Here is a 26,910-nt window from a genome sequence, read left to right on the forward strand (position 1 = left end):
CATCTGCCACTTCTCCGCCCAGTTCTGCATCCTATCTATGTCACGCTGCAACTTCTGACATCCCTCCAGACTATCCACACCACCAACCTTCGTATCGTCGGCGAACTTACTAATCATTTTTATGATGATAGGGCAGGAAACCCAATCATCTGAAAAATTCTGCTCAGATTTAGTTTTAGCTTGAATTCTGTTCTTAAACTGCCCTCGTGAGGTTTGAACTTCTGTGCTGTGGATTGTCTTGACCTATGCCTCACTCAAGTACTGAATCACTACACTACCTGAATGTTAAAGTGCATTTTGTTCTCTGGCATCTGTCAGTTGAAAATTCATATCTTTATAAAAACACTCAAGTCAGAAATGTATCACCAGTATCTATTTAACCACCTCCTCTCTCCTTATTGTAATAGGACATTGAACACAAGTTTATTGCCAGGGCAGCACAGTAGCACACAACATTGCTGCCTCACAGCGCTAGAGACCCTGGGTCTGATTCCCAGCTTGGGTCACTGCCTGTGTAGAGTTTGCATGTTTTCCCCATGTCTGTGTGGGTTTCCTCCGGGTGCTCCAGTTTCTTCCCCCATTCTGAAAGATGTGCTGGTTAGGTGCACTGACCCAAACAGGTGCTGGAGTGTGGCGACTATGGCAATTTCACAGTAACTTCATTGCAGTGTTAATGTAAGCCTTTGTTGTGACTATAAATAAACTTCTAACTTTAACTTGGTTTGATTGAGTGCAGTGGTAATAGACCAGTAACCCAAAGGCCTAGATTACTAATCCAGAGAACATGAGATCAAGTTTGACAATGAATTTGAAAATTTGAATCGGCTGAAGTGAAACCTGGGGGGAAAAGGCTGACATTACTAAAAGTAATCAAGAAGTTGCCTACTTTGCTGCAAATAAGCAGTAAATTCCAGCTTTGCCAATGTCATCCACATACCATAAAGCAACAAAGAAGAAACGAGGTCTACATCTAGGTTATGGGTAAAAGGAGAACTCTGTATTCTGCAGTTGCTTTCCTCTTTTTTGCCATTTGCTTTTTGAAAAGAATGCAATCTACTGTGAACTTCCTGGGAGCTACTTATTAGGTTACACTGGTGTGATTTGTGGAGCCCGCAGGTATAGTGCCTGGTGCAGTTTCTCCTAATAAACTTGTAATGTTTTATGTTTTAGGTATCCAGATTGGGTTCCGGATGCTGTTCCTGCAAAAAAGTACGTTGCGTTTTACAAAATTCTGTTTTTTTTCATGGAGAGGCAGTATATTTGAAATCTTTAAATTCTGTCTATAGATACTGAAAACTAACCAAAACTGTCTTTCTTTTTAACACAGACCTTGTGCTAAATTATTGGTGATTTGAATTTGCTTTCATTTTATTTCACTCAGAGAGGATGTCACAAAGAAAGAGAAGGAAGTGGCTATTGGAGAACCGGCCTCTGCATCCTTCAGCACAGGGAGGATGAGTCCAAAACGCCTAAGCCCCCGGCGCATGAGTCCTAGGTCCAGTCCCAGGCACTTAAGCCCACACAGACCCAGCCCTCGGCATCCAAGTCCTCGGAGGGCAAGCCCACGACGCACTAGTCCGCACCGTTCTAGATCCAGTCCAAGGCGTACCAGCCCGCACCGATCCAAATCCAGCCCCAGGCGCACCAGCCCACATAGACCAAGGCCAAGCCCAAAGCGGTCTAGTCCTCACAGGTCCAGATCAAGACGTCTGAGCCCACACAAATCTAAATTGAGTCCCAAAAGTTCCAGCCCTCACAGACCCATTCCACGCAAGCCCAGCCCCAAGCGCAAAATACCGAAGGAATTGCCTACTAAGAATTCCAAGCAGAAGCCTGCTGAAAGCCAGCCGACAGTTCAGAAGCCTGCAAGTCAGTCACCTGTAGATCAGAAGATTAAAAAGCGACCTGTGGCTGCCAAGAAACCCGTTGGTGAGACAAAAAAGATTTTGCGTATTGTAGCAGCATTCATCTATCATACACTGTTTATATTTTGTAGTGGCATGTGTCTAGCTGTGTAATGCTGGCTCCTTTCATTGGGTGTAAACTGATTGGCAAAGCAAAGAAAACCTTTGATTCTGCCTTCATTTTAGTTTGTTTGCAGCATACACCAGAAAGTTTTTCTTGCTGATGTGAATATTGTGGGTAGAACGCTTCCTGAAGAAGATGTGCTTTGCAATCATTTATTTTCATCTGAAACAACTGATTCTTGCTCTTGCCTAGTTCCCGATCCTAGTAGTACTACTGAATATTCCTCAGCTATTTCTGCCTACATAAACTGTGATCCTGAGTCTCAGGTGACTGTACACCTATAGAGGCCTTTTTAAAAAAATTATTGCAAATGGGATTTGGTCACAACAGGCAAGGCCAGCATTTATTGCCCACCCCGAATTTCCCTTGAGAAATTGATGAGTTGCTTCCTTCAAATAGCTGCAGTCCATGGTGTAAGTACATCTACTGCTGTTGGGAAAGGACTTCCAGGATCTTGAACCAGTGACATGAAAGAATGGTGATATATTTGCAAATCAAAAGTGGTATGTGGTTTGAAGAGAAACATGCAGTTGATGCTGTTTCTATGAATCTGCTGCCATTGTCTTCCTGGGTGGTGGTCATGATTTGGAAGCTGCTGTTGAACGAGCCATGGTGAACTGCTGCAGTGCATTTTGTTAATGGTGCATACTGCTGCAATTGTGTGTTGGTGGTGGAGGGATTGAATGTTTAAGATGGTAGATGGCGTGCCAGTCAAATGGACTACTCTGTCCTGGATGATGTCAAGCTTCTTGAATGTTGCTGGAGCTGCACCCGTCCAGGCAAGTGGATACTATTCCATCATGACCCTGACTTGTGCTTGGCTAATGGTGTAGCCAGTTCTGAAGCAAAGTCTTCAGTATCATTGCCAGAAAGTTTTTTGTAATATTCAATGCCTTCAGCTGTTTAGTATCGCATGGAGTGAGTTGCGTTGGTTGAGGATCGGTATCTGTGGCGCTGGAGACCTCACGAGGAGCTTGTGATGAATCATCCACTGTGTATTTTGGGCGGAAGATAGTTGCAGTGCTTCAGCCTTGACTTTTGCACTGAAGTGCAAGGCTTTCCCATCATTGAGGGTGGGGATGTTTTTGGAGTGTGTTCCAGTTAGTTGAATGGCGGGGCAGGCTCGAAGGGCTAGATGGCCTACTCCTGCTCCTATTCCTTATGCTCTTATGTTCACAATTGGATGTGGCAGCACTATAGCGCTTCAGTCTGATCCACTGGTTGTGGGATTATTTAGCTCGGTCTATTTGCATGCTGCTTTTGCTGTTTGGTATGCAAATAGTTAGTAATGTATCTTCATAGGATTGACATCTCATTTTTAAATATGCCTGGTGTTGCTCGTGGAATGCTGTCCTGAACTTTTCATTGAACCAGGATTGATCTCTGGTTTGGTGGTAATGGTAGAGTAAGGCATATGCCAGGCTGCTAGGTTACAGATTGTGTTTGTATACAATTCTGCTGCAGCTGATGACCCATAGCACTTCATAGATGCCCAGTTTTGAGTTGTTAGATCTGATTAAAAGCTATCACACACAGTATAGTGGATTGCCACACAGCATGATGGAGGGTATCCTTAATGTGAAGACGGAACTTTGTCACCACCAGGTGGTCACTCCTACTAGTACTATCGTGGAAAGATGCTTCAAAGGACAAGTAGATTGTGAGGATGAGGTCAAGTAGATATTTCTCTCTCGTCGATTTCCATCACTATGTGCTGCGACCCAGTGTAGCAGTTATGTCCTGTAGGATATGATATGGCAGTGCCAGTGTTGGTCTGGGATAAGCACAGTAAGAAGTCTTACAATATCAGGTTAAAGTCCAACCAGTTTATTTGGTAGCAAAAGCCATTAGGTTTTGGAGCGCTGCTCCTTCATCAGGTGAGTGGGAGTTCTGTTCACAAACAAGGCATATAAAAACACAAACTCAATTTACAAAATAATGGTTGGAATGCGAGACACGACACACGACAATGCAGAGTCACTGAGCAGAGACTGATAGCCGAGTTCCGCACACAAGGACAGCCTCAATTAAGATCTTGGGTTCATGTCACACTATCTGTAACCCCCACGACTTGCCTGGGCTTGCAAAATCTCTAACTGTCCTGGCTGGAGACAATACACATCTCTTTAACTTGTGCTTAACCCTCTCTCCACTCACATTGTCTGTACCTTTTGGACTTGATTACCTGTAAAGACTCGCATTCCAATCATTATTTTGTAAATTGAGTCTGTCTTTATATGCTCTGTTTGTGAACAGAACTCCCACTTGCCTGATGAAGGAGTAGCACTCTGAAAGCTAGTAGCTTTTGCTACCAAATAAATCTGTTGAGCTTTAACCTGGTGTTGAGACTTCATACTGTAGGATATGACCAGATAAGTCAGTAGTGGTGCAACCAAGCCACTCTTAGTGGTGGGGTAGTACAATGGCACAGTGGTTATCACTTGCCTCACTATTGCACCAGGGACCCAGGTTTGATTCTGGCCTTGGGTGTCTTTGTGGAGTTTGCACACTCTCCCTGTGTCTGTGTGGGTTTCGTCCAGATGCTCAGGTTTTCTCCACAGTACAAAGACTGCAGGTTAGGTTAGTTGGCCATGCTACACTGATCCTTAGCATCTGAAGATGTGCAGATAGGTGGATTAGCCGTCATAAATGTGAAAGGTTACAGGGATAGCTTGGAGGGGAGGGGAGCTCCTGGTTGGATGCTCTTTCAGAGAGTAAGTGCAGACTCGATGGGTCAGATCGCCGTTTTCTGCACTGTAGGGATTCTATGAAAATTCTGTGCCCTTGCTACTGCTGCCCTTAGTGCTTTTTCCAAGTGGTATTCAGCATTGAGGAGCACTGTCCAGTTTCATTCCTTTCATATTTAGTAGCAGTTTGATACATCTGAGATGCTTACTAGGTAATTGCAGAGGGCATTTAAGAGTCAAGTACATTGCTATGTGCCTGGACTCGGATTCTTCCCAGACTGGGTTTAGTTCCAGATTTATTAATTGAATTTGAATGTTACCAGCTGCTGTGTCCCCAAAGTGTTAGTCTAGGTTTCTTAATTACTGGTCCAGTGACATTACCATTGCCACCACTGCCTCTGTGAATAAGATGCTGCTGATACTTAGCTGCTGATTAACATGTGTACATGGTTTACAGCACCAGTTAACTTAGTTACTGTTCAGGGTTGGGATATCTGATTGTGCTTTTTTCCTTCTCCTTGAAGCCCAGGGATTCTTAAAATTAGCGCAAGATATTAAAGTGAACGGATGGTCACTGATTCCACTCATTAGGGACTGTAGAACCAGGAAGTTATTCTAAAAATTGAAGCCAGACCTTTTAGGAGTGAAATTGGGAAACAGTACTATATTCACAGACCAGAGGTTTGGAACATTATTATGAAAATGGCATTTGATACTGTTGTGATGTGGCAGATGGTCAGTGATGAGTTGCCCAAATCTCAAAGGGAAAATTGAAACAGCTGCCAGAACAATTTGCAATTTGTGCATTGAGGCAGTTTTCTGAAATCAAAGTAACTTCTCAAACCAATTGTGATAATTTTATATTAAAGTTAAATATTAATTGAAGAAATGGAATAATGTTATACTATACGCAAGAATACCTTTACACTGTTAACACTACTTTTAGAATATGTCCAAGAAGATCTTGGCTTAAAATAAACTTGAGATAACTCCTCCTGGTGGCAACAGTCTTTAGAGTTCTAATTGATAAAATTCTAGTAAATTTACTACACAGTGCCCTACTGCTTTTAGGGTATTCTCTGAGGGTGACAGCAAACTGGTTGTCCAAGGTCTGGTCCTTATGTTTTTTTTGAGATCTCACCAGCTACCACACATTCTTTGTTTCTTTACTTCAACCATTACCACTACTTTTGCCTTTTTTTCTATAATGTCTTCGTTGTTTAATCTCTCCCAACCTCTGCCTTCATCCCAGACCTTGCTTTTTGTTCATCCTTCCCTTTCAACAGGATAAAGCCCATCATATTTCTACCTTGCTTTGGTTCTAATGAGTCCCATTTGAGTTGAAATGTTAACTCCATTTTTCTCAGTATTTTCACCACTTCCTGTTTTGAAACATATTTGCTGATGACACCAAGATTGGAGTAATAGTGGATGAGGTGGAGGGCTCTTGCAGGCTGCAACTAGACATTGATAGGATGCAGAGCTGGGCAGAAAAGTGGCAGATGGAGTTTAACCCTGATAAGTGTGAAGTGATTCATTTTGGTAGAACAAATGCGGATTACAGGGTCAACGGCAGGGTTCTGAGCAATGTGGAGGAACAGAGATATCTTGGGGTTCGTATCCACAGATCTCTGAAGGTTGCCACTCAAATGGATAGAGCCGTGAAGAAGGCTTATAGTGTGTTAGCATTTATTATCGGGGGTTTGAGTTTAAGAGCTGTGGGGTTATGCTGCAGCTATACTGGATCTTGGTGAGACCACATTTGGAATATTGTGTGCAGTTCTGGTCACCTCACTATAAGAAGGATGTGGAAGTATTGGAGAGAGTGCAAAGGAGATTTACCAGGGTGCTGCCTGGTTTGGAGGGTATGTCTTATGAGGAAAGGTTGAGAGAGCTGGGGCTTTTCTCTTTAGAGCAGAGGAGGATGAGAGCCAACTTAATAGAGGTTCATAAGATGATGAGGGGGATTGATAGAGTGGATATGCAGAGACTATTTCCTCGGGTGGATGTAGCTGTTACAAGGGGGCATAATTATAAGGTTCATGGTGGGAGATATAGGAGGGATGTCCGAGGTAGATTCTTTACTCAGTGTGGTTGGGGTGTGGAATACACTGCCTGCTGTGATAGTGGAGTTGGACACTTTAGGAACTTTCAAGCTGTTATTGGATAGGCCCATGGAGCACACCAGAATGATAGGGAGTGGAATAGCTTAATCTTGGGTTTGGACATAGCTCGGCACAGCATCGAGGGCCGAAGGGCCTGTACTGTGATGTATTTTTACTCCTGTAGTGCTCTGCTTCTGAGCAGTAACTGAGGTTTTCTTATTCATTCATGGGACATAGGCGTCGTGTCCTAGACTATTGCCTAGTTCCCTTAAGAAGCTCACCCTTGGTGGTGAACTGCCATCTTGTTGTCCCACAATGCCGCTAGGGAATTTCAGGATTTTGATCCAGTGACTGTGAAGGAACGGTGATACATTTCCAAGTCAGGACAGCGAGTGGCTTCTTGGAGGGGAACTTGCAGGTAGTGATGTTCCCACGTATCTTCTGCCATTGTCCTTCTTGATGCAAGTGGTTGTAGGTTTGGAAGGCTGTCTAACGATCTTTGGTGAAGTTTTCAGTGCTTCTTGTAGATAGGATACGCTGTTGCTACTGAGCATTGGTGACAGAGGGAATGGATATATGTGGAAGTGGTGCTAATCAAGTGGGTTGCTTTGTCCTGCATCGCGTCAAACTTCTTGAGTATTTTTGGACCTACACCAGGCAAGTGGGGAGTATGCCATCACATTCCTGACTTGTGCTTCGTGATCGTGGACAGACTTTGGGGAAGGTTACTCGCCGCAGTATTCCATACCTTTGACCTTCAGTATCAAGGATACTGTACAAGGATTGCTTCAGTATCTGAGGAGTCACAAATGTTCATAGAATCCCTATAGTGCAGAAGAAAGCCACTTAGCACATCAAATCTGCACTGACAACAATCCCACCCAGGCCTTATCCCTGTAACCCTACACATTTACCATGCTAATCCTCCTAACGCTAAGGGGCAATTTAGCATGGACAATCAGCTTAACCGCATATCTTTGGAGTGTGGAGGAAACCAGAACACCTGGAGGAAACCCATGCAGACATGGGGAGACTGTGCAAACGCAACACACCCAGCTGAGGCCGGGATTGAACCTGGATCGCTGGTGCTGTGAGGCGGCAATGCTAGCCACTGCACTGCCGTGCTTCCCAACATGCAATCGTCGGTGAATATCCCCAATTCAGACACAGGGGAGGTCACTGATGAAACAGCTGAAGGTGGTTGGATCTAGGACACTATCCTGAGGGACTCCTACAGAGATGTACTAGAGCCAAAATGACTGACCCTCCCCCATAATCATAACCATTTTCCTATGAACCAGGTATGACTCTAACCAGTGGAGAGTTTGCCCCGATACCCATTGATTTCAATTTTGCTAGGGCTCCTTGATGTCAAGGGCTATCACTCTCACGTCACTGCTGGAATTTAGCTCTTTTAGCCATGATTTACCAAGGCTGTGATGAGGTCAGAAGCTGAGTGACCCTGGCAAAACCCAAACTGCGCATCACTGAGCAGGTGTTGCTTGATAGCACTGTCAGTGACCCATTCCATCACTTTACTGATCGAGAGTAGACTGGGTGGTAATTGACTGGTTTGGATTTGTCCTGCTTTCTGGGCAGTTCTCCACATTGTTGGGCAGATGCCAGTGTTGCAACTGTACTGGAAGAGCTTGACTAAGGGAGTGGCAAATTCTGGGGCACAAGTCTTAGTACTGTTACTGGAATGTTGTCAGAGCCCATTGCCTTTGCAGGATCCAGTGCCTTCTGCTGTTTTTCTGATATTGTTGAGTTCTGGCAGGTGTGCAGGAGCATCCAGGATGATTGGCTCCCCAGTGTTACTATCCCTGAATAGTAATGTGTTCTAAAATAGATGGTGTGTGGCTGTTGTTATATATTAGTAACTTAAATTCCACATGCTTACTATATCTGCTCTCATAAAGCAGATGGTGTTTCCTTTTACAATGTCTATATTGGTAATTATAAACCTGTGCTGCTGCAACACTACCTGCATAATACAAAAAACACCTAGCTGTAATTAACAGGTGATTACTTTTTATCCATTCTTGGGATGTGGGTGTTACTGATAAGGCTGATGTTTAATACCCCTCAAGGGTTGTCCTTAAGGTGGTGGTTGAGTAACTTATTCTTGAGCTGCTGGTAACCAACTGTTGTTATGATTGGGTGACTTGTTAGGTCAAATATAGGATGGTTAAGTTGTTATCTAGGATGGTGTTGGGCCAGATAAACAGCATTGTGGTTGTACCTATCACATGGATTGCAGCAGTTCAAGAAGGTGGTTTACCATCACCTCCAAGGGCAGTTAGGGATGGCAGTAAAAATGTTAGTCTAGCCAGTGATGCCCACGTCCTGGGAGTGAATAAAGAAAAGTTTGGCTAAGGAAGGAAGTCTCCCTCCTGAAAAAGATTGATAAACTCATTGAAATTCTGAATGCTTTGAGTTTACATTGATTGTTGAAGATGGATTATGGGGTGGGATTTTCCAGCCTTGCCCACCCTAAGACTGGAAATTCCCACCCAAGGTTGATGGACCTTTTGATAGTTTTGTCAAATTGTTGTTTGTTTGTGATTATTAATTGGGTTGTATCTCACTGGGCTTTTTGTCTCTAGGCACAGCTGCTGCTGCTAATGCTGCTGCTATCAAAGTGGAGAAACCTACTCCTCAACAAGAGGCAAACGCACAACTGGTAAGTCTCAGTTTATAGGATATAAAGTGGAAAAAGTGGGCCTCTATTTAGTATTGTCAACAAGATGTTGCATAAAGTGCGAGTTCTACATAACCTGGTTTAATTAAATTGATTCCTTTATGAGCTTGACTCTGTTTACTGTTCCTGTTGGGTGGGGTGTGTGCTGGATGTCTGTTCCTGATCATGCCATTGATGGGCTTACTTGTGTTTATTTTGAAGATGGAAGAAATGAAGAGGAGTGGGCGTGTGGTTCACATCACTGATCTTCCCCATGATGGTTACACTGAAGATGACATCGCAAAACTGACCCAGCCATTTGGAAAAGTCGCAGCCATTAAGCTAGTACGCCCCAAAAATGAGGTAACTGTTGCACAAAAAATAAATTGTTTCTTATTTCTTCCCACTATTTCTCATTCTCTACCACGGAAAGAAATCAGCGAAAGAGCAGTGTGTTTCTTTATGTTGCAAATTTATATATTTTACCTGCTTACCACACCTCTCGCTCTAATAACACACTACCTTTCTTTGGTTCTTGCTGCTAGGCCACAGAATGATGCTCTAAACCTGTTCTTATGTATGATTAACTCTGTTTGGCACACTTCAGTAAACCCCTTTGGTTTTCTGGTGGGTTAAATGCAATTTGCAAAGAGGAAGATCTGTGTTTAGTTATCCAGTTTGTGATGATGCCAGCTGGGTGGTGATGGGAATATTGCAAGCTGGATTCACTGCCTTAAGGCTATTGACTAGATCAGTGTCCCTTGTTAGAAGCTACTGTGTAAATTCAGGGAAGGACAGGTTCACCTTTGCAGCTGATACTTCCTACGCTCAAAGAGATTATAGACAATCTATTGGTTCACAGTGGCTCACTTGTGTATCAAAAGCTCACAATAGATGTTTGGGTGGTGGGCAGGAAGGCAGCTACCACTCGTGGAGCTGTGCTAGCAAAGGGAGTTGATAGTGGAAGGGAGAAAAATTGGCTATTAAGGAGCCTATTCAGGTCATAATGGTTGAAGAGTGGCAGGCAGCACAGTGGTTAGCACTGCTGCCTTGCAACACCAGGGACCCGGGATCAATTCTGGCCTCAGGTCACTGTCTGTGTGGAGTTTGCACACTCTCCCCATATCTGCATGGCTTCCCTCCCACATGCCGAAGATGTGTGGGTTATGTGCCAAATTGACCCTAGTGTCATCAGGATTAGCTAGGGTAAATGCATGGAGTTATGGTGATAGGGCAGGGAGTCATTGGGAGGCATGGAGTGGGCAAGTGTAACAGTAACGGCCTACTCTTACTGAAGGCCTGTGCAGCACACGACCTCCTCATCACCAACACAACCTTCCGTCTGCCTACCTGTAACAAGATCTTCTGGATGCACCCCCGCTCTAAGCGTTGGCATCTTATCGACTATGTCATTGTCAGGAGAAAAGACAGGCAGGATGTCAGAGTGACCAAGGCCATGTGTGGTGCTGACTGCTGGACAGATCACAGGCTCATTGTCTCCAAAATGAGGCTCTGCATCAGACCCAAGAGGTGACCGCAAGGAAGCAAGGTTATGAAAAGAATCAATGCGGCCAAGCTAAAGAACCCCAGCATAGCTTCAGCACTGGCTGAAGACGTAGAAATCAAGCTTGCTGACCTACACCTTGCAGGCGATGCTGAGGACGACTGGGAACGCTTCAGGGTTGCTACCCATACATCAGCGCTGAAGATGCTCGGGCCCTCTATCCGCAAGCAGCATGATTGGCTCGATGAGAATGATGAGGAGATACAGGCTGTACTTGTTGAAAAGCACCATCTTCATCGGGCCTGTCAGAACGACCCATCTTCAGCTGCCAAGAAAAATGCTTTTACCAGTGCTCGCAGGACAGTCCAGAATAAACTGCGTAAAATGCAGGATACCTGGCTGAGCGCCAAGGCAGATGGAATACAGGGATACGCTGACAGAAACGGTTCTACGAAGCCCTCAATCTCTCGGGAGTCCCCCCTTCCTGAGTACAGATGGTACAACTCTCTCATTACAGAGAAGGCTCAGATCCTGCAGAGATGGGCTGAACGTTTTGAAGCCATCCTCAACCGATCGTCATCTGTTAACGATGAGGCGATAGACAGGATTCCCCAGGTTGATATCAACAGCTCCATGGATGATCCACCGGTAGTAGCTGAAGTCACAAAAGCTGTCAGTCAGCTATCCAGTGGCAAAGCCCCAGGGGCAGATGACATACCCGCAGACGTCTATAAAGCTGCTGGTCCTGCACTTATCGAGAAGCTTACCGAGTTATTCCCGTCCTTTTGGAAGCCAGGATTCATTCCTCAGGAACTTAAAGATGCTTCCATTGAACACCTCTACAAGAGGAAGGGCAATCGGCAAGTATGCGACAACTACCGAGGAATCTCACTGCTCTCCATCACAGGAAAACCCCTCGCAAGAGTCCTGCTAAATCGCCTGGTCACTCATCTGGAGCTGGGCCTGCATCCAGAGCCACAGTGTGGCTTCCGCAAAGGTCATGGGACTACTGACATGGATTTTTGCTGTGCGCTGACTTCAGAACCGTCAGGAGCAGAATCGCGAGCTCTACACAACCTTTGTTGACCTCGTGAAAGCTTTCGACACTGTAAGCCAACAAGGCCTGTGGAGGATCATGTCAAAGTTCGGCTGCCCTCCCAAATTCATTCAGATGGCACACCAGTTCCATGATGGCCAGAGTACTGGATGGCGAAGAATCCTCTAAGGCATTCGCATCACCAATGGCATCAAACAGGGCTGTGTGCTCACACCCACACTGTTCAGTATGATGTTTACCGCCATGCTGAATGATGCCTTCCAGAACAGTGTTGCTGGAATCAGCCTCAAGTACAGAGTGGAAGGGAAGCTCTTCAACCTGAGGAGACTTCAAGTTATTACCAAAATGAAAGAGACTGTTCTGAGAGATTTCCTCTTTGCCAATGACTGTGCCCTGTATACTGGCTCAGAGCCAGAGATGCAAGTCAGTATGGACAAATTTTCCACGGCTTGTGACAACTTTGGACTCACCATCAACATTAAAAAGACCGATGTCATGCACCAGCCAGCTCCTCATGCACCATACACAGAACCCATAATCACAATCGAAGGATAGAAACTACAGGCAGTGGACCACTTATCTTGGCAGCACCCTCTCCCAAGCAGTGACTATTGATACAGAAGTTAACTGCAGAATAGCAAAGGCAAGTCCTGCTTTTGGTGAACTGCGCTCCACTGTATGGGAACGTCGAGGAATCAGCCCAGCAACAAAACTGAAGGTCTACAGCGCCGCGGTACTCACTACACTCCTGTATGCCTGTGAAACATGGACTGTGTATCGAAGGCGTGCAACACAGCTCAATCATTTCCACGTGACTTGTCTTCGCAGAATATTACGCGTCCGTTGGCAAGACAAAGTACCAGACACTGAAGTTCTCTCTAGAGCAAGTCTACCATCAGTCCACATACTGCTGATGAGAGCGCAGACCCGGTGGGCAGGTCACGTCATCCGTATGTCAGATGAGCGTGTACCCAAGCAGCTCCTTTTCGGGTAACTCTCTGCTGGAAGACGCTTGCGTGGAGGGCAGAAGAAACGTTTCAAAGACACACTCGAGGCCTCCCTGAAGTCACTGGACATTAACTCTGGCACAAAACTGCCCTACCTGGCGCTGCCTCATCCACAAAGGCTGTCAAGCTCACGAAGCAAGGTATATTGCTGAAGCACAACTTAAGCGCAAGTTGCGCAAGTCCACCACCAGCGCAACAACTACGGTGTGTACACAAGTCTGTCCAATATGTGCCAGGACATTCCGTGCCTGAATTGGCCTGATCGGTCATCTTTCGACACACCGCAACCAGCCTCAAAATGACTAATAGTATCGAGGTCCTGACGATGGATGAACAACAAACTTGAACACCTCAATTTGGTTGCCCCTCAATCTTATCTGCTCCAACAAAAATGACCCAAGGTCCTTTCTGAATACCAGCAATTCCAGACCTGTCACTGTTTAAGAAATACTCTACCTTTGTTTTTTCTACCAACTGAATAATGTCGAACTTATTCACATTGTGTTTCATTTGCCATGTTCAGGTCCATTTACTTAGCTTGTCCAAGTCTTCTTGAAGCCTTCTTGCATCATCCTCGCAACTCATGTTCCCACCCAAGTTTGGTGTCATCAGCAAATTTGGAAATATTACATTTGGTCCCACGTCTAAATCATCTAAATAGATTGTGAACAGCTGTATCCCAGTAGCAACAGCCTGTCATCCTACCTAGGAATTAGGAGCAGAAGTAGGCCATTCAGTCCTTTGAGCCTGCTTCGCCATTCTATCAGATCATGGCTTATCTTTCCCTGGTCTGAAATCCACCTCCCTTCCTGTCCTTTCACCCAGTTTTCATCAGAAATATACCTGTGCTGTCCTTGAAACCATTTAATGATACATGAGGCAGCGAGTTCCACAAATTCACTAACCCCTGAGAACTAGTTCCTCCTCATCTCATCTCATCTCAGTTTACCGCCTCTCAACCTATACCTGTCACCTCTTGTCAGAACAAGGTTGCCCCAAAAGGGGAACACTTGGGGTGTGTGTGTGTGTGTATATATATATATATATGTTCACCTTGTCAATCCCTTCTAGTATTTTGTAGACTTCGATCAGGTCCTCTCTCATCCTTTTAAACTCCAGCGAATATAAGCCCAAGCTGTTTAACCTATTCTCAGTGTCAACCCTTTTGTCCCTGAAATCAGTCTGATGAATCTCCTCTGAACTGCCCCCAATGCCATCACATCCTTCCTCAATGGACACAATTGACACTCTGTCCCTGCTTGTAGATCATTTATTTAGATTGTAAACAGCTGAAATCCAAGGACCCCTGCAGCATCCAGCCAGAGAAGGAAGTATTTATCCTGGCCGTCTGCTTTCTGTCTGCTAACCAATTCTTAGCACATACTAGTATATTTCTCCTGATCCCATTCACACTCATTTTAGTTACTATCATCTCAAAATCTAAGTAAATGTTTGTGAACAGACCTCAGTAAACACAGAGAGAGAAAGCACAATGACTAAACCCATGAGAATGAAAGGAACAGAACAATATGTTGCTGGGGGAGCAGGAGGCTGATGTGAAGCAAAACACTGGCACAGACTTACTGGGCCAAGTGGCCTTTTTTTAAACAATAAATAATTACAAAGTTTAGTGATGCTCAGCTTGGAGTTTGAAGCTATGGAGAAAAAGTCTCTGAGGTAAGAAATTTCTAAGTGCTGAACTCTGTGTACGGCTGTTGACTAGTTTTTGTTTTGAAATAGGCTTTCCTGGAAATGGCCTATAAAGAGGCTGCAGTGGCGCTTGTGGAGTTTTACAGCATCACACCAGTGGAGATCAATCACCGACAAGTGACCATGATGTTACTGGGACGGAAGAAGCAAATCCATAAACAGCCAGTAAGTCCCAAGGTGGTTCATTTTCCGGTAAATAGGCAAGATTGTGGTGGTGTAAATTTGGATCCATAGGTAATGTACTTAAACTGTTTGAAGACAGTGAGCAACCAAGCTGTAAGATAACTTATTTCTATCTTCTCATATACAGAAATGCTTTTTAAAAGATGGACAAATACTGATGTGTATTTCTGTAGCGTGTTTCATGAAGCTCCAATGCATTTTTCCCAATGTTAATGAAGTGTAGTTAGTGGTTTAATGTCAAAATGCAGCACCCAATTTGTGCAAAGCAAGCTCCTAGAAGCAGTAATATTAATGATCAATCATCAGTTTATTATGTTGGTTAATCGTCCAGGACTAGTAGTCTCTAATTTTTCTTTGTAGTGCATATGGGTGGCACAGTGACAATGATTAGCATTATGCCAGGGACCCCGGTTCAATTCTAGCCTCAGGTGACTGTGTGGAGTTTGCACTTTCTCTCCGTGTCTGCATGGATTTCCTCTGGGTGTCGTGGTTTCCTCCCACAGTCCAAAGATGTACAGATTAGGTTGACTAGCCATGCTAAATTGCCCCTTATTGTCAGAGAGGTTAGCAGTGTATATACGTGAGGTTACGGGAATAGGGCCTGGGTGGGAGTGTTGTTGGTGTAGGCTCGATGGGCTGAATGGCCTCCTCCTGGCCTGTAGGGATTCTGTGACCCTTCAAAAATTTTTTGCGCAGTTCCCATGTGTGGCAACTTAAGAGGGCAGGTGAGGTCTGAGTTTAATGTCTCATTCAGAAGATGGTGCTTCTCAATACTTCACTTGCTGCGTATTGTACTTTGAATGGCAAGTTTGATTTTATGTACACAAACTTCTGATTTGGGCCTGAGTACCATCAAGAAGGGTAGCAAGAATAATCCAGGCCAGTGAACCTGACATCAGTGGTAGGAAAATTACTGGAGAGGATTCTTCAAGACAGGATTTGCTCCCACTTGGAAATAAGTGGACTATTAGCAAGAGGCAACATGGTTTTGTGAAGGGATGGTGGTGTCTCACTAACTTGTTTGAGTTTTTTGAGGAAGTGACGAAGATGATTGATGAGGGTAGGGCAGTGGATGTTGTCTACGTGGATTTCAGTAAGGCCTTTGACAAGGTCCCTAATGACAGACTGGTGCAGAAGGTGAAGTCGCATGGGATCAGAGGTGAGCTGCCAAGGTGGATACAGAACTGGCTTGGTTTTCGAAGACAGAGGGTAGCAGTGGAAGCGTGCGTTTCTGATTGGAGGGCTGTGATGAGTGGTGTTCCTCAGGGATCAGTGCTGGAACCGTTGCTGTTTGTAGTATATATAAATGATTTGGAGGAAATGTAACTGGTTTGAATAGTAATTGATTGTGGATGACACAAAGGTTGGTTGATTTCCAGAAAGTGATGAGGACCATCAGAGGATATAGATCCTTTGGAGACTTGAGCAGAGAGAGAGATGGTAGATGGAGTTAATCTGGACAAATGTGAGATAATGCATTTTGAAAGATCTAATACAGACAGGAAATATACAGTAAATGGCAGAACCCTTAAGAGTATTGATAGGGAGAGGGATTTAGGTGTACAGGTACACAGGCCACTGAAAGGTGGAGAAGGTAGTCAAGAAGGCGTATGGCATGTTTTCCTTCATCGGCTGGGGCACTGAGTTTAAAAATTGGCAAGTCATGTTGCAGCTTTATAGAACCTGAGTTAGTTTGCACTTGGAATGTAGTGTTCAATTCTAGTCACCACACTACCAGAAGGATATGGAGGCTTTGAAGATTTACCACAATGTTGCCTAGTATAGAGGGCATTAGCTGTGGGGAGAGTTTGGAGAAACTTGGTTCGTTCTCATTGAAATGACAAAGTTGAGGGGCGACCTGACAAAAGTCTGCAAGATTATGAGGGGTAGGGACAGAGTGGATAGTCAGAAGCTTTTTCCCAGAGTGGAAGAGTTAATTACTAGGGGTCAGAGGTTAAAGGGGCAAGGTTTAAAGGAAATGTGTCAGGCAAGTTTTTTTACGTAGAGGGTGGCGGATGACTGGAACTTACTGCTGGGGGAGGTAGTGGAAGCAGATGCGACGGTGACTTTTAAGGAGCATCTGGACAAATACATGAATAGGGTGAGAATGGAGGGATATGGTCCTTGGAAGGGTAGGGGGTTTTATTTCAGTCGGGCAGCATGATCGGTGCAAGCTTGGAGGACCAAAGTCTTGTTCTTTGCTTGGTAGAACAGAATGACAAAATTCTGACACTTGTTTTTTCTTTAACTAGGATCAGAAGGAGCAGTCACAGAGCCAAGTCTTCCCCTCTCTTCAGTAAGTATCTGAGTAGTAGACCTCTGAATCCAAGGAAATACTGGAATAATGTTGACCAACTATTGGTGAATAGACTTGAATGGATTCTCAAACCCAGAGCTGTCAGTGCTGTTGAATTTCTGTACTGTGCACTGAACCAAACCTGATACCAGCTGATCATCCCTAATATCCACTTGTTTGTTCTCCCTCTAACATGATGTTGAAAGTATCCAGTTCATGTAGGTTTTAGTCCGAAGGAAAAATCAAGCTTCTGTATAGTTTTACTTGGAAAATGCCCTTGTGTCATATAATCGAGCAGTCTCAACAATGAGGTGAGCACTATTGCTCATCGAAATTCAGTACATTCATCCCTGCAAATATTCTAGATTTCTGGATTTATTAGACTCTGGATCAACTTCACTTACTGTAGTGTTTGTTGCTTAGCACAAATGAATCAGAGGTTTGATGCTAATAGACTGGGGAAGGCAGCTTTTAAAAAGAAGTGCTAGATAGACCTTCACCAATACTGTTATTCAGCTAAATGCTGGGAGATGTGTGACATATCTTCCTGTACTACTTTCTACCAGTGACCTGGGCATCATTAGCTGAAATTCAGTCTGTACCTATTGCTGCCTCTTGTGCTGCATATGTTTCACTTGTTTGTTTCAGTCTATTCAGCCTAAAGAGTTTCATAAATAACTCAGCACAGCAAGCAGTTTTGACACAAGGTTTACATGCAGTGATACCAATCTAGGTGTTGGAGCAAAGGGTTAAATCAGATTTAATTGACATGATTCAATGTACAAATTAAGCATTTTTTTTGAAGTGCAATGATTTTTGGTCAGAAAAACTTTGATGTACGTTGAGGAATTCAGATAAATAGTTTTACAAAGCAAATATGCATTGAAAACATTAAATCTGAATTTCTGCTAAAAAGTCATGGATCTTTTTTGTTTTCATGCTGACTTAAACAATTCAGATAAATCTTAACAAAGTTTGATTATTCTTAAAACGTGTAAGTCAGATTAGGATTTTTAAAATTATTTGTTTGAATCAATTTTGACATTTATATTCTCCATTGATGTGAGCCTCATTATGTATTTGCAACCAGGTTATAAGAACATAAGAAGTAGGAGCAGGAGTAGGCTATCTAGCCCTTCGAGCCTGCCCTGCCATTCAATAAGATCATGGCTGATCTGAAGTAGCTCAGTTCCACTTCCCGCTTTCTCCCCATAACCCTTAATTCCCTTGTCTACCTACCCATGTCTTAAATGTATTTAGTGAGGTAGCATCCACCAGTTCAACAGGCAGAGAATTCCAGAGATTCAGCACCCTTCGAGTGAAGAAGTTCCTCCTCGACTCCGTTCTAAACTGCCCCCTCCCCCCCCTTTGAGGCTGTGCCCTCTAGTCCTGTTGTCCTTTCTGAGCAGGAACAATCTCTCTACCTCTACCCTATCCACCCCTTTCATTATGTTATACGTCTCTATAAGATCCCCCCTCATCCTTCTAAACTCCAACGAGTACCGACCCAGTCTATTTAATCTCTCTTCATAGTCCAACCCCCTCATCTCTGGTATCAGCCTAGTGAACCTCCTCTGCACTCCCTCCAAGGCCAAAATATCCTTGTGCAAGTGCGGCGACCAAAACTGCACACAGTACTCCAGCTGCGGCCTCACCAATGCCCTGTACAGTTGCAGCAAGACCTCCCTGCTTTTATATTCTATCCCCCTCGCTATAAAGGCCAGCATCCCATTCGCCTTCTTGATCACCTGCTGCACCTGCAGACTGGGTTTTTGCGACTCATGCACAAGGACTCCCAGGTCCCTCTGCACCGTAGCATGCTGCAGCTTTTCGCCCTTTAAATAATAATCCCTCCTCCTATTATTCCTGCCAAAGTGGATAACCTCACACTTGCTAACATTGTACTCCATCTGCCAGGTCCTCGCCCACTCGCTCAGCCTATCCAGATCCCTCTGCAGACTCTCCACACCCTCCGCACAATTTGCTTTTCCACTTATCTTCGTGTCATCAGCAAATTTCGTCACCCTACACTCAGCCCCCTCTCCAGATCATCTATATAAATGGTAAACAGCTGAGGCTGCGGCACTCCACTAGTTACCAACCGCCAATCAGAATAGCACCCATTGATACCAATTCTCTGCTTCCTATTAGACAACCAACCTTCTCTCCACACTAACACCATACCCCCAACTCCATGCCCCCAACCTTCTGAAGCAACCTTTTGTGCGGCACCTTATCAAACGCCTTTTGAAAATCGAGAAACACTACATCCACCATTTCCCCTCTGTCTACCGCACTAGTCACATTCTCATAGAATTCCAATAAATTCGTCAAACACGACTTCCCCTTAACGAATCCATGCTGCGTCTGCTCTATCAAACAATTCTTCTCCAGGTGCCTCGCTATTTCTTCTTTGGTGACGGATTCAAGCATTTTTCCAACAACAGATATTAAACTAACCGGCCTATAATTCCCTGCCTTTTGCCTGCTACCTTTTTTAAACAGCGGCATAATATTAGCCGTTTTCCAATCTTCCGGCACTTCCCTGGAATCCAGCGAAGTTTGGTAAATAATCACTAAGGCATCCATTATCACCTCTGTCATTTCCTTCAGAACCCTGGGATGCATTCCATCCGGTCCTGGGGACTTGTCCACCATCAGTCCCGCTAGTCGATCAAGCACTACCTCTCTAGTGACAGTAATCGCATTCAGGTTGAATAGTCTTAATTGTGAATTAGTTGGTAGTTAGCCCCAATCCAAGCTTGTCCACTTGCCTGCTATTTACATGCCAAGCTTGGCAGCAGAATTTGTAAGGCCATGAAAATTCCATTTATTGGCCCACTGCAACTTGAGATTTACAGCTAGTTGGTGCATGTTGCGCTGCAGAAGTTGCTGCAGCTTTCTGATATTTGCTAATGGTGAACTGTCGAAGTGGAAGCTGGGTCTTTGAGTGTTTTTAAGGCAGAGGTAAAAAAAATTCTTGATCAATACGTGTGTGAAATGTTGTCTGGGGTAGGCAGGAATGTGAAGTTGGCATTAAAATCAGATCAGCCGTGATCTAATTGAATGAGGGAACAGGCTTGAGTGGCCAAGTGGCTTTCACCTCCTAATTTGTACATTTCTATGTCTGTTACTGATACTGCAAGATCTGGATCATTGTCCTTTCGTTGCTCGCCCTGGAAATGTTTGGTGTTGGTCAGCATCTGGAACTCATTAACTTTGGAACTCTTTTGGGATCTGGTTGAATGTTCGTTGCACACTAATGTCCTATACATCACTACGGGGTCCTTGTGCATGAGTCGCAAAAACCCAGCTTGCAGGTGCAGCAGGTGGTCAGGAAGGCGAATGGGATGCTGGCCTTCATAGCGAGGGGGATTGAATATAAAAGTAGGGAGGTCTTGCTGCAGCTATATAGGGCATTGGTGAGGCCGCAGCTGGAGTACTGTGTGCAGTTTTGGGCACCGCACCTGCGCAAAGATATTTTGGCCTTGGAGGGAGTGCAGAGGAGGTTTACTAGGCTGATACCGGAGTTGAGGGGGTTGAGCTATGAGGAGAGGCTGAATAAACTGGGCTTGTACTCGTTAGAGTTTAGAAGAATGAGGGGAGATCTTATTGAGACTTATAAGATGATGAATGGGATGGATAGGATAGAGGTGGAGAGGCTCTTCCCGCTCAAAAAAGACAGTAGGACTAGGGGGCACAGCCTCAAGATAAAAGGGGGGCGGTTTAGAACGGAGTTGAGGAGGAACTTCTTCACTCAAAGGGTGGTGAATCTCTGGAATTCTCTGCCCGTTGAAGTGGTGGAGGCTGCCTCGCTAAATATTTTTAAGACGCGGGTTGATGGGTTTTTGATAAGAGAGGGGATTAAGGGTTATGGGGAGAAAGCGGGAAAGTGGAACTGAGCAGCGACAGATCAGCCATGATCTTATTGAATGGCGGGGCAGGCTCGAAGGGCTGGATGGCCTACTCCTGCTCCTATTTCTTATGTTCTTATGTTCTTGCTATGACTGTGTATTTCACATTTTCTTTTCCTTTGTTTAATTCAGGAAAGAGACAAGTGCTCCCGTGACGACTGCTGGTACTCGGGGTGCTTCAGAAACTACCCCTGTTTCGGTTGATCCAAGTAAGTTACTGCTGAGAAAGATTTATAAAATTTTTTAATTTGCTTAAATGTGATAGTTTGCTGGGAGATGGTTTGATGCTTCAAAAGTTGTTTTTAAATTCAGCTCAGATTGACAAGACATAAACACTGACATGACAAGACATTAAGGGTCCAATTTAAGATTAGTTTTTTGCAATTTCAGCACAGTGGAAAGTGGGATTAAATCCGTTATACAGTAGTTCCCATTATTCAGCACTAGTAGACCCCGTATTCAGTCTTGGCTGTAAGACTGGGAGGTATGGAAAATGAAACGTATCAGTGCATTACTCTTTTGGAGCAGAGTGAATTTCAATGATCATTCAGCTCTCTTGATTTAAACTCAACATAGCTGGATATTAACTTTTAACTTTTATTAGCCCCTGTCTGCTGGTGGACTGTTCTCTCATTATTTCAAATCACAGATTAAACATACATACAGTTGTAACAATGTAGAATCAGACCTTTATTGAAACATCACATTTCTCAGTTCTGTACGAATCCTCCAGTACAGTGACTTAAAAGCCATCCTTTAGTTTTATAGTTGTATTTTATGCATATTATCAAAAAAGTAAAGAAAGTTGCTAGCTCGGGAGAATTGTAGCTACGAGGAGAGGTTGGGGTTGTGTTCCTTGGACTGGAGAAGGCTGAGGGGTTATATGAGGTAAACAAATTGTGAGAGATAGTAATAGAGTAGATAGGAGGAACTTGTTTTTAAGTTTATTAATGTCACAAGTCAGCTTACATTAACGCTGCAATTAAGTTACTGTGAAAATCCCTATATCGTCACACTCTGGTGCCTGTTCAGGTACACTGAGGGAGAATTTAGCACCTAACCTGCACATCTTTCGGTCTGTCGGAGGAAACCAGGAGCATCCAAGCCAAGACTTATTTTCCAAACGTCACTGGATTCCGGGGAAGTGCCGGAAGATTGGAAAACGGCTAATGTTACGCCGTTGTTTAAGAAGGGTGGCAGGCAAAAGGCAGGGAATTATAGGCCGGTTAGTTTAACGTCTGTTGTAGGAAAAATGTTAGAATCCGTGATCAAGGAGAAAATAGCGAGGCATCTTGAGGAGAATTGTTTGGTAGAGCAGACGCAGCACGGTTTCGTTAAGGGGAAGTCGTGTCTGACAAACTTATTGGAGTTCTATGAGGATGTGTCTAGGGCGGTGGATAGAGGAGAGCCGGTGGATGTGGTCTTTCTTGATTTTCAGAAGGTGTTTGACAAGGTGCCTCACAAGAGGTTATTACAGAAGGTCAGGGGGCATGGAGTTGGGGGTAGGGTGTTAGCGTGGATAGAGGATTGGCTGTCAAATAGGAGGCAGAGAGTGGGGGTCAATGGGTGCTATTCGGATTGGTGGTTGGTTACTAGTGGAGTGCCCCAGGGGTCGGTGCTGGGGCCTCAGCTATTCACCATCTATATAGATGATCTAGAGGAGGGAACCGAGTGTATGGTGTCGAAATTTGCTGATGACACCAAGATTGGTGGAACGGCAAATTGTGTGGAGGGTGTGGAGAGTCTGCAGAAGGATCTAGATAGGCTGGGCGAATGGGCCAGGAACTGGCAAATGTGAGGTTGTCCACTTTGGTAGGAATAATGGTAGGAAGGACTGTTACTTACGTGGCGAAAAACTGCAGCATGCGACGGTGCAGAGGGACCTCGGGGTCCTTGTGCATGAGTCACAAAAACCCAGCCTGCAGGTGCAGCAGGTGGTCAGGAAGGCAAATGGGATGCTGGCCTTCATAGCGAGGGGGATTGAATATAAAAGGAGGGAGGTCTTGCTGCAGCTGTATAGGACACTGGTGAGGCCGCAGCTGGAGTACTGTGAGCAGTTTTGGTCGCCGCACTTACGCAAAGATATTTGGCCTTGGAGGGAGTGCAGAGGAGGTTTACTAGGCTGATTCCGGAGTTGAGGAGATTGAGCTATGAGGAGAGGCTGAATAAACTAGGCTTGTACTCGTTAGAGTTTAGAAGAATGAGGGGAGATCTCATTGAGACATATAAGATGTTGAATGGGATGGATAGGATAGAGGTGGAGAGGCTCTTCCCGCTCAGAAAGGACAGTAGGACTAGAGGGCACAGCCTCAGGATTCTCTGCCCGTTGAAGTGGTGCTGCCTCGCTCAATATTTTTAAGACGCGGGTTGATAGGTTTTTGATAGGCAAGGGGATTAAGGGTTATGGGGAGAGGGCGGGAATGTGGAACTGAGCCACGACAGATCAGCCATGATCTTATTGAATGGCGGGGCAGGCTCGAGGGGCTAGATGGCCTACTCCTGCTCCTATTTCTTATGCTCACCCAGAGGAAACCCACACGGATGTGGGGAGAATGTGCAGACTCCGCACAGTCACCCAAGCTGGGAAGCAAATCCAGGCCCCTGGCGTTTTGAAGCAGCAATACTAACCACTGTGCCACCGTGCCACTTTTTAAAAAAGTACTTGGATTTGCAGCTTGAGTGCTGTAAGCTGCAGAACTGGGTCAGATGCAGGAAGATGGGAATAGAAAAGGCATCTGTTTTTTGGTTTGGTGTGGACAAATAGGCGGAATGGCCCCCTCTATCCTGTATCATTTTTATCGTTCTACATACCTTTTGATGCTATCACAGAATGATTACATAATTGGAGGAGACTGTTCAGTTTGTCATGTACTGGCTCTCTGAGGAAGTAATTTACCTAGTGTCACGCCCCTGCTTTCTCCACTTGGAGAAAATTTCTGAAGTTCCTCCATGTTTTTCTTTTTCAGATAACCCAATTCTCACCTGAACGTCCCAACTTAACCTGCTTCCACTACGGCCTCAGCCCGTGCATTCTAGATCCCAGCCACTTGCTGCTTGAAAAAGTTTTGCTCGTTTCCAGGCTTCTTTTGCCAATGATCTTAAATCTACATCCTCTTGTGATCCTCCCTTTAATGGGAACATTTTTTCCTATCTACTTCTGTCTAGTCTCCTCATGACTTTCAACACCTCTATCAAAACTGTCAATCTTCTCCAAAGAAAACATCCTCTCCAATCTATCCATGTTTCTGAAGTTCCTCATCCCTAGAACCAATCTCCTGAATCATCTGTACTCCAGTTGAGGCCAAACCAGTATATAAGATGATGAATGGGATGGATAGGATAGAGGTGGAGAGACTCTTCCCGCTCAGAAAGGACAGTAGGTCTAGAGGGCACAGCCTCAAGATAAAGGGGGGGTGCGGTTTAGAACGGAGTTGAGGAGGAACTTCTTCACTCAAAGGGTGGTGAATCTCTGGAATTCTCTGCCCGTTGAAGTGGTGGAGGCTGCCTCACTATGTTCTTATGGAAGCTAATCCCTGCAGTCACCACACTTGGCTTACAATCTGATATTCAACAGCAAACTGTCTTATTACTCTTTTGGGGTTTTATTGGCTCTGTATCGTGGTGTCGTTCCTAAAGCCAGTGCAACAACTGCTTGTATTTGCCTTGCCTTTGTGTCGCAAGGCCCTTCACTGGCTCATTATCAAACAAAATTGGACACTTAATACTAGCTCGTTTATTACAGACGATGAGATGCCTCTTTGCCACAATCGTGAGCTTCAGTTGTTTATTTCAAAAATGTTTGGGAAAATGGTATATAGGTTTAAATCTACTGCATATTAACACTACACTGGAGAGTTACACCATTTTTTTTAAAGTCTGTGTCCTACTGGTGACATTGTTTAGTTTGACTGTTTTCAGCTTTTTAATTTCTCATATCTGTTTCAGAGAGTGCAGAAGATGAAGATGCTGCTGTGGAGAAGACAGAGTCTGAGGTAAGCATGTTCCATTTGTTGCAGCTGCTGAGTAAGAAAATATTGTATCTTGCTCTTTTGCCTTTGGAGAATTGAATAAACTTTATCATAGAATCCCTACAGTGTAAATTTGGCCCATCAAGTCTGCATGGGCTCTGACACAGCATCGAGTTCTCTGCCTAAAGACAATTTCTCAGTGATTATCTGCTGAACCATGGCAAAGTGCTGTGATGTTTTACTACAGGTAAGGTGAGGAGGCAGGCCTGAAGTTTACCTCAGCTGGAATGGGGATTGAACATCGTTTTTAATGTTCTTTACATGAATCTGATACGCAAGCTAGCTGGCAAGCCAGCTGAGCTAACTGTCATCTCTCTCTGTTCTCTCCCCCCCATAAGGTATATCTGATTCAATATTTTGGCTATAACCTTTATTATCTCATTATGGAACTTAGTAAGATAGAGGGTTACAGGTAAGCCTAGTAATCTCTAAGGTAGGGACATGTTGGGCACAACTTTGCGGGCCGAAGGGCCTGTATTGTGCTGTAGTTTTGCTATGTTTCTATGTAATTGTAGCACCTTTAAGTGGACAAATCACTGGCAATCAGCAAAACAAAGCAGAAAGGCGAACCAGAATATACGTATCACAATTCTTTTTGTCAACACAACAATGTGAAGGGAAAAAGACTCCTCGGTGTCTTTGGTTTGGCATAGACAAAGTAGGCTTCTATGCTGCATCATTTCTATGGTTTTGTGGTCAGATTGTAGCTCATTGCATCTAAATATATAACACTTCAAAATCATTGTGTTAGCTGAAGAGGAATGTTTATTTGGTCTGCATCAAAGTACCCAGGATTACCTGTACACCGTGATTATCAGAAAATCAGGTGGTATATGCTGCAACCTAATTGATATTCCAGTATTTACTGTATCTAAGCAACCATCCTGGAGAGTGTCCCACAGCAACATTGGGAACTTAGATTCTCCCTGTCATAATTTGGATTTATCTGATGCCTTTAACATAGATGAAGCTCTGAAGTGTTTCACAGGAGTACGTCAGAGGAGAGAAGAGAGATTTAGGGAGTGAATCGCAGAGTGATGGCATGGCTGCCGATCCTGAGACAAAGTAAATCGGAAATACAAAATGTCAGATTTGGAGAAGTTAAGTGATATCTGAAGGATGTATGGGGAGAGAAGGTGATAGATTGAGAAGGAGCAATATAATGAAGAACATTGAATAAGAAAAATGAAGACCTGTGGAGAGTGAGGAGTGGTTGCTGCCCAGCCCTGATAGCTCAACTATTTACAGAACTGAGGGAGAGTCCAAGAGGGGAAATAAAATGCAAACACAAAACAAATTAGTGTTTTGAAAAGACAAGAGTTTGAGAAACATCAGGTAGCCAATCTCTTGGTAGTCTTAACAATATCTGAAAAGATGTGACCCTCATCTGAGCTTCATGCATGTCAATAAATGCATTGCACGTACTCTGTTTTAATTTCAAAACTATATCATGTATGGTATTAAGAGTATGCTCTTTTATCTTAAATGTGATGACCTGTGATTTCCCCACTCCCCAAATCATGCCCTTGTTATAGACTGATGAGTTTGAGCGTTTCCTTTTCCTTTGCAGAATGTTGGCTTGAATGTAAAAGGTCGAGTTATTCGAATTAACAATCTTCCAGCTAGAGGTTACAAAGAAGATGATCTGAAAAGGTTGGCAAAGCCCTTTGGACAAGTGCTGAATGCAGTTATCACATTTTCCAGGAACCAG

General features: G+C 44.3%; 1 protein-coding gene across 6 annotated transcripts in view; it reads left to right on the forward strand.

The window, feature by feature from the left end:
* The window catches only part of znf638 (zinc finger protein 638), a 210,150-nt gene that overhangs the window by 116,031 nt on the left and 67,209 nt on the right, over positions 1-26,910 (forward strand). For all 6 annotated transcript variants that reach the window (XM_080189803.1, XM_080189822.1, XM_080189895.1 and 3 more), the window contains exons 4-12: positions 1,171-1,209; positions 1,382-1,929; positions 9,427-9,503; positions 9,723-9,863; positions 14,809-14,943; positions 17,214-17,257; positions 21,304-21,380; positions 25,117-25,163; positions 26,770-26,910. In XM_080189803.1, coding sequence (XP_080045929.1) covers positions 1,171-1,209; positions 1,382-1,929; positions 9,427-9,503; positions 9,723-9,863; positions 14,809-14,943; positions 17,214-17,257; positions 21,304-21,380; positions 25,117-25,163; positions 26,770-26,910 — 1,249 coding nt within the window. The remainder of the gene's footprint in view (positions 1-1,170; positions 1,210-1,381; positions 1,930-9,426; positions 9,504-9,722; positions 9,864-14,808; positions 14,944-17,213; positions 17,258-21,303; positions 21,381-25,116; positions 25,164-26,769) is intronic.

Source organism: Carcharhinus amblyrhynchos, chromosome 1 (genome assembly GCF_965287045.1).
Source record: "Carcharhinus amblyrhynchos chromosome 1, sCarAmb.v2.hapA, whole genome shotgun sequence".
Taxonomy (NCBI): Eukaryota; Metazoa; Chordata; class Chondrichthyes; order Carcharhiniformes; family Carcharhinidae; genus Carcharhinus; species Carcharhinus amblyrhynchos.